Source organism: Prenolepis imparis, unplaced genomic scaffold (assembly GCF_030444845.1).
Source record: "Prenolepis imparis isolate NDT839.2.m4 unplaced genomic scaffold, iyPreImpa1.0 SCAF_8, whole genome shotgun sequence".
NCBI lineage: Eukaryota > Metazoa > Arthropoda > Insecta > Hymenoptera > Formicidae > Prenolepis > Prenolepis imparis.
In genome coordinates this window covers 5666647-5679895 of record NW_028141166.1, presented here as the reverse complement: position 1 = coordinate 5679895, position 13249 = coordinate 5666647, and the positions used below count along the sequence as shown (strand labels likewise).

Genomic DNA, 13249 nt, shown 5'->3' with positions numbered 1-13249 from the left:
CTAAAGGCGACTGACGCTGTGAAGTGAAGCGCGCGTTAGTATCGTTCGATGTGGGTAGAGACGCTCCCTTCCGCCAATCGGAGCAAAGTAGTAGAGCGCGGGAAATATGAAATGTAAAGTGGGAGATGCATTCTATTTGGCGTTTCGATGCCTAAAATCATTTTATTCAAGACAAAAGGAACAAACATTTCTTTCTCTGATTAATGGATCAAAATTTTCTAATATTTAAATGTATTTAATTATAAAATCTGTATTATATTATATATATATATATATAGATTCATATTTAGAACAGACCTTTCATTACCCTAAAGAACGATTGCTAAACTAATTCATAATTCTTTGATGGCGAACCATAGATAAAAAAAAAGAGAAAAAGTAAATATTTATTATAAATTTTGCAAAGAAATTTAAAACTAAATCTTATTTATGTCCAATATCGCATTTTCCAACAACTATTTGTAAATTATTATATGCTTATTTCATATTATGATATATAATATTATACATTTTATTCACCATTAAATTATATATCGAAATAAATACTTGAAATTAAATAAATACTTTGTTTATTTTTGCGTTAAAAATAAACAGTTATATTTGTGTAAAAAAGATATGTTTATTTTTTACATATATATTGAATATATTGAAAACAGGCAGAAGAGTTCTAGGCATACATGATTCTTCTATCTTCAAATTCCATGTCGCATATGATAATAGCTTAAATTATTTACAATCGTATACATATTTATACTTTTCTCTAGTATTACAATAAAAAAATTGTAGCAGAAATATATATATACAGCAGTGTAACTCTCATATTTTAGACTGAATATTTAGTGCCACATTTCTTTATTGGCGTTAATCTCAGGCCTTTAGCTAGCATTTGAGCTTCGAGGTCTCGATCTTCGTTCTGGTACCTAAAAAAAATTATATATAATATATATATATATATATATATATATATATATATATATATTCTATTTATATATGTAAACATAGTTGTATTAATTAAATAATAACATTTGCTAAAGTTGTGTGTGCATATAAAATATTGAGTAAAATGTTTATGCAAATATGTTACTATTATTTTCCAAAACATATTAATATTCAATTTAGTTATTTAATCAAAAGGAAAGTTTGAATTTATAGAATAATTTAGATGCATTACTATTAATTTATTAGTCTACTAAAATTATAATATATATATAATTTAATGATTAAATATTTATTATAATATATTTTCTAAGATCGTATACTTTCATTTAAAATAATACAAAATAATTCAACATTATATATATTTACAAATTATTAAAAAATGTCAACAGAGATTTGCATAAATATATATATTATTAAAATGTATTCTTATAATTTTTGTTAATAATATATATTTAATAGTTAACATAATTAAAATAATATATATTTGTTATATACTTGTTAGAGCGTTTGAAATCGATTCAGAAATCCGGATTTAATTTTTCAGAGTTTAACAACTTTATTTTCTTTTTGTGCATTACAAAAAAATTATTATCAAGCGGCATGCAAGATTTTTAAACTATCTATTAATAACAAAAATAAAAATAACAGTGAAAAATAACAGTAAAACATGTGAAAAAAAGAAACAAAATAATAATTATATAAAAACACTTATCAATTTACATAATACATAGATTTTTAGAAAAGATAACATTATATTTAGGAAATATGTGCATAGTATATATTACCACAATTATTCATGATCAGTAAATAATGCAATATTAAATGTTTTGTAGATTGCGTATTGAAAAAGGCATTGATCGATGACATTGCAAACTGCGTAAAATTTAAAAGATATTAATAACTCCTGATTACAATTAATAAATATATCTGTTGTATAAAAATAAGAAAATATACATAAATAAAATAGTTAACAATGTAAATATGCAAGACAAATACTCCAAAGTATGCAAAAGCATTTTAAAAATACAGATGTAACATGCATTTATATATATGAAAGTAATGCAAGCCAAATATGATGATTTACACCACCTTTGTCGTTCTTCTTCTAGCAAAGCGGTTAAGGAATCTCTCCTTGCTACTATCTCCAACATTTCCGTCAAGATTTCTCCTTCCTTTTTAACATCATCCCTAGTCTTCTTTTCATCTATAAAGTAACATAGTTTTTCATTTTCATATAATTAATTTATCTCTTTTAGTTTATATGTGTGTGTAATATTTTTCATATACAGAGTGTGTATTTTATAATAATTTTTTATTCTTTATATTTATTACCAAAAGACAAAAATATATTATATTGAATTTTTTTACAGAAAATATTTCTATGACAAATTATTATTGATTGCGCTAATTTAGAATTTTTAATGTTAAATATCTTAAATCTCAAATTTATTATAATTAATATCGAATTATTATTAACATCTTCTTGCTGCAAATGCTCTATTAATTTAATTGTACTATATTTTTGAGCTATTATAAGAGTATTTTATTTAAATTTATATCATATCAAAATTTCATATACATCTCTTTTACAGAACCTTTCATGTATATTCAATTAATTGTAATTATCTTATAGATAATTAATTAATTGGAAAGACAAATACTTACCGTCATTAGCCAAGCGTTCACGCAATTCTTGTTGCAATCGTTCATGGCGATCTTCTAATTGAACTTCTTGCGCGCGTACTAGAAGCTCTTTTTCATATCTACGTAGCTCCGTACGTTCCTTCATAAGATCAAACCATTCCCTAAGTAAATCGGCTTCTTCATGATTGGAACAATCTAAATAAAATTGTATCATTTCTCAGATTGTATTCTTTTTCCCTCTTGTCTACATACAATGCATACTTATTTCATGAGCTATACGTAACATCAATTATACACATATTCTTTACTTGATTTTTCTCATAGATTCCTTCGTACAAATTAATACATCAACAATATTATTGGATATATTATACATATACACAATTTTATTGTATATATGTTGTAATAAAATCAATATTATATCTAGGCAATTTCTAGCTACCCATTCTATATATACATATAATTTATTTCTATATAATATTTTATTTCTTATATTACAAATATATTTTTGATATTTGTAATATAAAAAATAAAATATTATATAGAAATAAATTATAATTGTTATATTGAAAAATAAAAAAATGTATGAGAAATCACAAAAGATTAAATATCTATGTATATCACACGAAATAAAAATTGGAAATTACGGTTTACAAATTACATTTCTAAATAAACAAAAAATTAAATATTAATTCTCTCTCTTTCTAACTCAAGCACACAAAATAAACATCTACTGATTCATCTACACATGTATATATTAAATACATCTACAATAAGAATTTCAAGAGAATCAGGATGTATAGAATATATATTACCTCCTTCACCACGTAGCGCTTTTTCGACACTCACACCACGGTTTTCCAATTCCTTCTGTTTCACTTCGGTTTCCTCTAATTTTCTCTGTATTTCTTGAGCCATACGCAATCTTTAAAATATATCTAAATTAACAATGTTTTCAAATTAAAGCTACTTTCCTAAACATTTGTATATCAAGCGCACGAGAATGAGATGAAATAAATATTTTAACTCGTCCATTTGTTGGAAAGGATTATCTTGTACAGGATTTCATAAAAATTATAAAATTATGAAACACAAAAAAAACGATAATTTATTTTAACATTTTTATTAATAAAAAATAGACTTGGCATAGACTCGCCAAGAAGAATGATTTCAAAACATATCATAAATAAAATGATTATGATATTGTTGTATCATTCATTTTTTGTAAAATTTCTTTAAATATTTCTCCTAAAAATTTTTATTTTATTAATTTAATTAGTAATTAAATTGAGCATGTTATTCTTTTATTTATTTTTTACATAAGTATATTTCTTTACCTCTTTAATTGGGCTTGTCTAGCCACTTTTTTAGCAGACTTTGATTTACGTGGAACGCTACTGCATGATTCTTCAGTTGCAGTAACTTTTTGTGTACACGATGTCGACAAAGCAGCTGTTTTTGTGTCGTCATCAGATAAACTATTATCTGCAATTTCTAAAATTTTTGTTTAGATATATTATATAATATTTTATTTTGCTTTTGACAAAATGACGGAATAAAATAATTCACATGCATATTTATTATCATTAAAAAAATAGCAAACAGATCTGTTTATCACACATATACATACACACTTTGCTAAGTTAAACAATTGTATAACATATATAACATGTTCCAATGTTTAATGTTCATAAAGCGAAGAAAGAATATTTATATAATTCGTACCTGATACTTGAGTGGTAGATGTAGAGTAATTAAGCGGTGGTGGTGGCAGAGGTGGTGAACTTTCACTCAGAAAATTTCGTACAAGCATGTCTTCGCACATACTTTTAGGTCTTAGAGCTTTTAGGTCATCAGATTTTGATGAGACATCTTTGTCAAACTGAAAAATTTTCAAGATGTCAATTAGAAAGTAAAAACTTAAAATTTTTAATAATTATTTTGAACGTTACAATCATAAAATTATTTAATAAATTATTTATAAATATTATTATTAGATAATTTAATTAATAAAATTATAAATAATTATTTTATGTTACAGTCATAAAATTTGAATATAAAGTAGAATATAGAGCTATTTCCAAAAAAAGAACTTAGGAAGAATCCAATAATATATTATAAAAATCGATAATTATATTTGCTATTTATAATTATTATAGATTTGCTTTGTTAAAAAAAAAAAAATAACAGACGGAATCGAGGACCAAATAGCAAATGTAAGTATATAATATATTAAATACAAAAATTAAACAATTCACGAAAATCTCTATGAATTAAAGTTCACAAAAATAAAACTTATGACTAAAAACAAAACATATAAACTAATAACACAAAATATAATAACGACGCAAACGTTTCTGTGCTAGACTGGATTCTTTTCAGTAATATAAAAGCATAGAAAAGTGGAATACAAACTTTCAAGATGTAAAATTGTTTTTAAAAAATTTGAAAAAATAAATAAATAAATAAAAATGCAGAAATCTTATTTATTATAAAATAAGTAAAGAAGATATCATTTACGTTATATAAACGTAATATTGTCCATATTTTTTGTCTTTTTAAAGTAATATTTTGCGTACATTTTTACACTTTATATGTAATAATAATAAAATAATAAATAACAAATTGTGCAAATATTACTAACTTTTTCTTTTGATTTCGAAGTTAGTCGAAACATCGAGAGCTTCTCTTTCTGAGGTGATGGACTGAGATCTTTCTTGAAAAAAAAATCCGATACTGCTTGTATAATACTTTTTCTTCTCTCTGAATCTTTTGGCTTCTTCTTATCTCTCTTAATTATTGCACTATTGTTATCGGAAAGCGATAAACCCGCGGTATTCAACAATTCATCCATCGATTTCGCGCTAGCTGCCGGTAATTTCTGAAAATTTATTTTCTTTGTCATATTCTTCATATTGTCGGTACTCTTACTGGTTTGTAATTTCAACTCGGAATTATCTGTCGTGCTTGAACTGGCCCTTTCAATCTCCGATGTATCATCCTTTTTCGCATCATCCATCGAAAGTTGTCTTCGACACATCTTCCTCCTCAATTCCTTGATCCTATCTTCGGGGCTTAAACCTAGATCCTCGTCACTCTTCAGTCTAGCTCGTTCTCTGGCGTCCTGCCTAGCCTTTTCCGTTGTCCTCCTTGCTTCCTCGTTCTTAAATCTTGGCGGCGCGATCGGCGTCTTGAAGATATCCTCTAGACTAGTCGGTCTTTTGACTGTCATCTGCGATTGACTTGGCTGATCGGCCTTCTTTGGAATTTTTTCTTTGGCTTCTACTTTATCACATCGCTCATGTGGACGCGAAGACACTGGAGAATCCAGCAATTTATTCGCCTCGGTGCAAGGTGGGTCAGCTGGACTCTTTGTTATAGAGACAGGGACAAACTTGTTACCAGTGGAAAGAACATTAGACGTTTCCAGCTTCACCGGCGATAACATTGTGGTGAAGGACGAGGCTCTGGCGGCTCTTCGAGCCTTCTTCTCAGCGGACTTCTGCTTGTGAGCCTCGAGTTTGTCCATCAGGAGATCCTGAATGAGAGTCTTCTGCTTTGATCGCTCCCTGGTGATCTCCTCAAGCTTTCTCAAGGTCGCCGGTGAGTTGATGCTGCTGTTATTCGCAGCCGTTATCTCCTGACACTTGATCTCTTCCGCGATTATCTCCGTGCTGCATGTCTGCGCCAGACTCTTCGAGGTCTTCCGCTTTGATTTTCTCACGTCGATAGAATCCTTCGCGTTGCTGAATTCCGCGATTCTAAACTGCAGCCTTTTCACGTATTCCAGATAATCCGGATTGTTGGAATCCGCTTTGCTAACCGGAAGCTCTTCTTCGCGCTTCGTTACTAGAGGAACTATAGATACCTGAGGGTTCACCGGACTGGCGAGTATCGTGACTACTTCACTGGTTGTCGTATCTTCCGCTGGCTCCATCATCAATAAACTATCTTCCTCCATCGATTGGAACATAACTTCCTTGTTTATAGCTTCAATCAATGGCTTCTGCTTCGCGTCCTCTTGTTCGACTTCCGTTTTTCTCACTGACGATTTATTCACGGGCTCGTTCAATTTGCCGATCACATCCTCCATAGTGACAGGATCAATCTCGATCACATTGGCATCCTTGAAGCCTTCTTCCTCTTCGCTGTAGGAATCGTTTTCCAGGTCCAATCTCGCTATCGGCGCATCAGCGATCGTGTTATTAGTAATAGGGACATTGGAAAAAGTCTTGACATTCACAAACTTGACATAGCCTCGGTTTCTCAGCATCGCCATATTGGAAGCGTCCTGGAGACTGTCATCCAGCAGTGACTCATTGTCCGTATCCATGTAATTAATATCCTCGCCATTGACCAATAAATTAGACGTGCTGTTATTCGGATATGTCTGATCGATCAGCTGGTCGAGCCTGGAATATTCAAGCTCCGTGTCCTCTTCCTTGGCGATTCTGACAGGCGTGGAAGTGAACTTGATGTTATTTCTTCGTACAGTAATAAAATTAGGATCGATGTCGAGCTCTACGTCGCGGAGATCGTCGGAGACCAAAGCCTCCCCGTCGTGAGCCCATTCGGAGAACTCTGTCTCGGTGAAAGCCGCGGTGGTGATGTCATTCTCTTCGGAGTCATCTTGCTTGTTGGACATCGCCGAAGCTTCGGAAGAACTGCTGCACTCTCTCTTATTATTGTCGTCCCGCAAGTCCAATTGTTCCATATTATTATTCAACGTTTCAATAGTGCACGCGTTGTCTATTGACGAATTGATGCTCGATGGCTCCATCAATCGACGATCCTGAAGGAAGGAAACCTCGATGGAATCCGGCTCGAAAGTCTGGCCATCGTCGGGATCGTAATGCTTGTATCGATCAGCTCCCTCGTCCAGCAGAAGATCACCATCGGTGCTGTGAATCTGTAATCTAGGCGGCGAAAGATTTATAGGGACAAACTGATTATTCTCAACAGCTTTGTTGGAATCGGAAGAGGATAACGAGTCGCTATCTATCTCAAAGTCATCCGAACTGGCATCCTTGTTCTCGTTCTTCTTCTTATTCCAATCCACTTGCGGAACAACGATGGACGTCTCGTGAAGGGGACTACGCGGTCTGAAACCGTTAGCTTCTTCCACGTTGCTCAGAAGAATCTTATCTGTATTATTCTGCGAGCTCTTTGTATCCTCTATAGAATCCTTCGTCAAGTTATTAGTTTGATGAAACGCTGGTTTGTCGATTAACTCTCTGTCTTTCATCAAGGACTCATTACAGATAACAGGTGCTGTCTTTGATTTCAAGATATTAGATTCCTTTACCAAATCAGGTAAGTGCTGTGCCTTGAACATTTCTATCGGAGTGCTCGCCGGCTTGTAGGCGATCTCGTTTGATAAATTTCGACAGCGATCGGTCGAGAATTGTCGTGAAAATAAAATCGTAGGCGACAACGGTGAAAGTGGCGCATTGTTGGTTCGCAGCTTACTAGTACCTTGAAAAGAATTACATAAATATTATTTTATTATATAATAATTTATTATTTATTATTTTATTATATAATTATATTATATAATTATTATATTATTATATAAAAATTTATTATTTAAAACCTATAAAGTTACCTTGAAGAAATGCTTGCATGGTGGGACTAGGTTCCGGCGCTGGATTTAACAGCTTCTGGTGCTGAGAAATCGCGTCGGTGAAGTTTCTCAGTTTCGTGTCCACGTTGGACGCCGATCCTGACTTCACGACGGAGCCGCTCAAGGCTGATCCACCTAGTAGATAACGTTTCTTCAACTCCAAAGAGAGCCTCGAGGCGATTCCTCCGGTGGAGTGAGTGCGATTCAGAAGATAATCCCCCTTTCGCGGGTTCAGCAAAGGCGTTCGGCTATTCGTGTCGACGGTAGCCGACGTGTTACAGTTCACCTCCTTGTTTGGCTGATACTTATCATTAATATCGTTGTTCTTCGTAAGCTGCACGATATCTTCCTCTTGTTTCTTATCCTGTTTCAGGTTGCTATTGATCGAGGAGATCATCTTGCTCTTTATCTGCACCTTCTTCGGCTCGACATAAGTGCCTCTCGTTTTCCGGACATACGAATCGTTGATGGTGATCTCAGGTATCTCGTGCTGCGTCGGAGTAGCTTCATCGTGCTCGAATTCCGAATCGGTCGAGATCTCCGTCGCAGAATTTTCCGCGCTCTCTTCGGTCGATGCTTCCTTCGATGACGCGACCTATGAAACAAAGTCATTAAACTGAATAAATATCATATAAATATAGCGGATGTACAGAGTCAGACATTAGTTAAATTTTAGTAAATTAGTATGAAGAAGAGAATGTGAAGAGCCACAAATATGCTAATATTCAGCTTAGTGTGCGTTGTATGTAATTTTATTATTGTGTGTAAATTAACAAAATGTATGTAAATATAAAAATTGTTACTTCTGTAAATGTTGCCTAAATCAGTGCTATTATATTATGACTAATTTGCTTAATTATAGAATATCACAGAATTCTTTTTTCTTTCATAAGTGTGTTAGTTTAAACTTATTTTTTAGGTCAAAGTAATTGCGCATTATGATGAATGATTTCAAGGATTTACATTAAAAAAATATTAAAAGAAATAAATTAATTTAAAAAAAATTAAAACTAAAATTTATTATATTATATTACCATGTTATGTGTTTTTAAATGTTCAAAAAACTGATTAGAATAATAGCAAGTGGCTGACAGCTGTCATTTTTGCATTTAAAAATAACAGCTGAATAGTTTCAGCAATTTATCGTGAAATATCCTGTAATAAGTCGACATTCTTTATATACAAATTTAAATTAATTTTACATCATTATTAAATAATTTTTGTTTATGTGTGATTTTTATCTAAATTATATTAAATGTTTTAATATTGCAATTTAAAACATCAGCATTATCAAGAATATCACAATTGTGTTAAAATAAAAAAAATAAAAAAATTTGTCAAAAGATTTATTTTCATTGTTAAAAAAAATGCATTTTATAATTTATTTTGTATGCATGTAATTGTATGTTTAGTCATCTGCATATGTCTATATCAAATTTATATAATAATAAATCTAAGTAATATATAATAAATCCAAGTTTTGTAATTAAAATGAGAATGTTTTGTAATTAAAATGAGAATGTGGTGAGAGAGACATTTAATAAAGTAGTCGGCTGGTGGTAATTTTTAAACAAATTAGTCAAAATTGGTGAGTCAACTGCTATTCTTAACACGAGCACTAAATCAAACACAAACAATTAATAAATGATTTGAGTTATTGTTAATGATAAATTAGTTCAATAACACTCCATTCATACACAAGAAAATGATTACCTTTTCTTTAGTGTTCCTTATTCAGTTGATTAAAAATTATCCCCTTTGAGAATTAAAGAATCAATCACCAGCCATTTTACACATGTGTTCTGTTTTTTTGTCTACTTTATTAACACATCTCACACAGTTTTCTCAAGTTTAAAATCACAATTTAAAAGCAAAATTACAATATATATATTAGAAACATATAAATATCCATAGCATTGTGAAATATAATTCTAGATTTCCAATTTTATAAGTTAATGTAAAAAATCAAAATCTGTATTCGTTGATAACTTCATTCAAGCAAAGTTTATATAGAATCATCAAAATATTCAATAATCCATTTATAATATACATATAGTATTATAGCATCAAATTAGTATACGAAGAAATTCTTCGCTCAATTTGAAGACTTTTAATTATCAAAAGTTTGTTTATAATTATATTTTTCATTGTTAATATTAAACTTTTTGGTAAATGTATGAAATAGTTTACATCTCACTAATCACTGATGTAAAAAAAACATATAGTTATTTTTAAAAAAAGTATACAGTTACACATTGCAAATTTTTTTGTCAATCTCATATATAATATCGTGATAAGATGTAATCTTTTATGCATATTTATCAACTTTTTAATTGTTAATATTAAAATAATATTTTAACACAGTTAAGCTTTCAATTAAAGTTCTCATGTTTTACACGAATCACACTGAATCAGAGTTTGCTATATAATTGCATTTTCTGAAGCTTAATTGAAAATTATCAGTTGTTTATAATTAAACAATTGTTAAACTATGTATTTAACTACTTTTTAAAAACGTATTTCTAAACTTTTATAGTTTTTCCATAAGCTTTTTTTATATCAAAAAACAATAGAAAATTATGCTATCAACTTTGATAATAATTGTGAGATAATTAAAACAAACATAAATATAAATCAAGCAAAGTTTTTTTTAAAACATTATATCATAAAATTCTTAAATGTGTTGTATCATGAAATTACGCATTTGTCTTTCTTCGAATGACTACTATCAGAAATAGATTTTGTAAATTCCTCGGGTTTATTTGGCAAACGCCGATTTGTAGAAAGAATTTTCGGAGTCGAAGGTACACTTTTGCTTTGATTTTGTAACTTTACATCTGCAATGTTTCGATTTTTTGTCGTCGTATCCTTTCTAATTTCGTTATCTAAGTTTTGTAATTTTGTGACGTTTGATTTTGGAAGTTTTTCAATATTCTTTTTCTTATCGTGGTTTTGGATATTTGAAACACCCTGATGATGGTGAATTTTCAAGCTATTATTAATATCTTGACTTTGTAATGTTGCGACATTTCTTGTATCCTGAGCTTCAATTTCCGAAAGCTTGACATCCTGACTTTGAATGTGAGGAACATTATTACTATTCTCACATAATTTTGAAATATCATTCACAGTTAGATTTTGCAGCTTCAATATATCTTCGACATCCTGATTTTGATTTAAAGATTTATTTAAGTTTCTTTTTAAAGACTTTTTTCTTATCGGGATTTTAGGTATAGTTTGATTTTGCAATTCTAATGTATCCTCTAATGCATCCTTATTTTGATGTGAAAGCTTCAAACTTCTTTTCGCAGAATTTTTTCTTATTGGAATTTCAGGCGGAGAAGGTTCCGTGTAAAAAGTTGTGTCATTTTGAGAAAACTTAATATCATTAGACAAATGTTTTCGTTTCAGCCTTTTAGGAACTTCTAGGATATAGTTTTGCATTGAATTATCATTCGTGATTTTCATATCTATGATAGCTGATGCGTCTGTTACTTCGATAATTGTATTTTTTACATCCTCACATATGATGTCTCTTAATTCAGGCAATGATTTTGAATTAGCTCTAATGTTTTTGCAAAACAAACACGGTGTACTCTCATTTAAATTAGTATCACTTTTATATATTATATTACGTTTAATAGCTTTATCCGTATTAATATTTAACAATAAAGCAGGGGTCAGCATTGTATTAATATGTATATTATTTTCAAATAATAAATGTTTATTTAATTCCTTATTTTTATCTATGTCATTATTCGAAATATTTATCTCTCTATTATTGTTATCTGTAACAGCTCTGTCTAATTTTGAAAAAGTTTCTGCATTTGCTCCACTTAAATTTAAAATACTGCTCTCTGAATCCATTTTAATCAAGTTCTCTCTTTTAATTATATCATTATCTATCATGTTGCTATTTAAATTCATATTAGTTTTTTCTTCCTTACATATTTTATTTATGTCATTCTTCAAAATGTTTTCTGGGTCTATATCTGAATGTAAGATATTTGTATTATGATTCTCTAATTTGGGAACATTCTGATTCGAAGTCAGAGAATCGACATGATCAATATCAGTATCATTTAAATGAGGATGCAATTCAACAAGTTCATCACACATCAAGTCTAAATTATCATCTGTAGTTTCTTTCTCGTCATTGCGTATTTCAAATATCGACAAATTGAATTGATCCATCCTATTATCTTCCATATCAATCTCACTCTGCGCTTCGATTTGATCAAATTGGCGATCAATCGTATTAATTGTTTCGTTGCTTACATCCTTGATATCGATTTCCAATTGTTCATTTGGTTTAATAGCGGCTTCAGTTATGTCCAAAACTTTACATTTGTCACAACTATTTGAAAAACTGGTCTTATTGAAGAACTTCAACATTTCATCTGCATTTATCTTGTCGGATAATCTAGGCTTAATATCTAACTTCACCACTTCTACTTTAGAATCATCAGTTTCTTCGTGTTTAAGTGCCGATCGACATTTCGAGGTTAATTTTTCATTATCAGTGAAATATTTACTCATCTTCAACCGGGCACTTTCAGTCGACAGTGGTCGAAGTCCATTTCTGATGGCTTTGTTCTTTTCTTTTCGTTGTTGTAAATCGTGCTTCAGCTTATCAAATGCGCTGTTGCAATTCGAAACGTCATGCGATTTCGGAGGAACCAATAATTTCGCGTCCAAGGATAATTCTTCAAGCTGTGTTTCCTGTGTTGGAGATGATGACGTCACTGTCACTGTTGGATATGCCGCGTTTTGTAATACTGCATTTACGTCGACTTTCTTGTCAGTAACATCGTTTACGTGAATATTATTACCATCATTGATAGATACATTCTTACTTTTGTTGATAAAATTGTCAATCTCACTTTGATTAATCACACAGATATTTTCATGTTTATGTATCCCTACTTCTTCAAGTAAATTAGATTTCAAGTCTTCCACCAGGTCATCTAAGTGATTGTTGTTGGCTGAATTGTTACGCAATATCTCAATCGATTGACAGATCTCCGATGCTGAAGAAGATGG

The 13249-nt window shown here is 30.5% G+C and overlaps 1 protein-coding gene across 9 annotated transcripts in view; it reads right to left on the bottom strand.

Moving 5' to 3' along the window:
- Nucleotides 1–633: 633 nt before the first annotated feature.
- Mical (Molecule interacting with CasL) overlaps nucleotides 634–13249 on the bottom strand; it is a 31284-nt gene continuing 18668 nt past the window's right edge. For all 9 annotated transcript variants that reach the window (XM_083044233.1, XM_083044240.1, XM_083044237.1 and 6 more), the window contains 8 exons: nucleotides 8189–8801; nucleotides 5228–8058; nucleotides 4309–4465; nucleotides 3921–4077; nucleotides 3399–3508; nucleotides 2605–2778; nucleotides 2029–2143; nucleotides 634–920 (listed from right to left, as the gene is read on the bottom strand). In XM_083044233.1, the coding sequence (XP_082900359.1) occupies nucleotides 824–920; nucleotides 2029–2143; nucleotides 2605–2778; nucleotides 3399–3508; nucleotides 3921–4077; nucleotides 4309–4465; nucleotides 5228–8058; nucleotides 8189–8801 (4254 nt within the window). In that variant the 3' untranslated portion in view covers nucleotides 634–823. The remainder of the gene's footprint in view (nucleotides 921–2028; nucleotides 2144–2604; nucleotides 2779–3398; nucleotides 3509–3920; nucleotides 4078–4308; nucleotides 4466–5227; nucleotides 8059–8188; nucleotides 8802–13249) is intronic.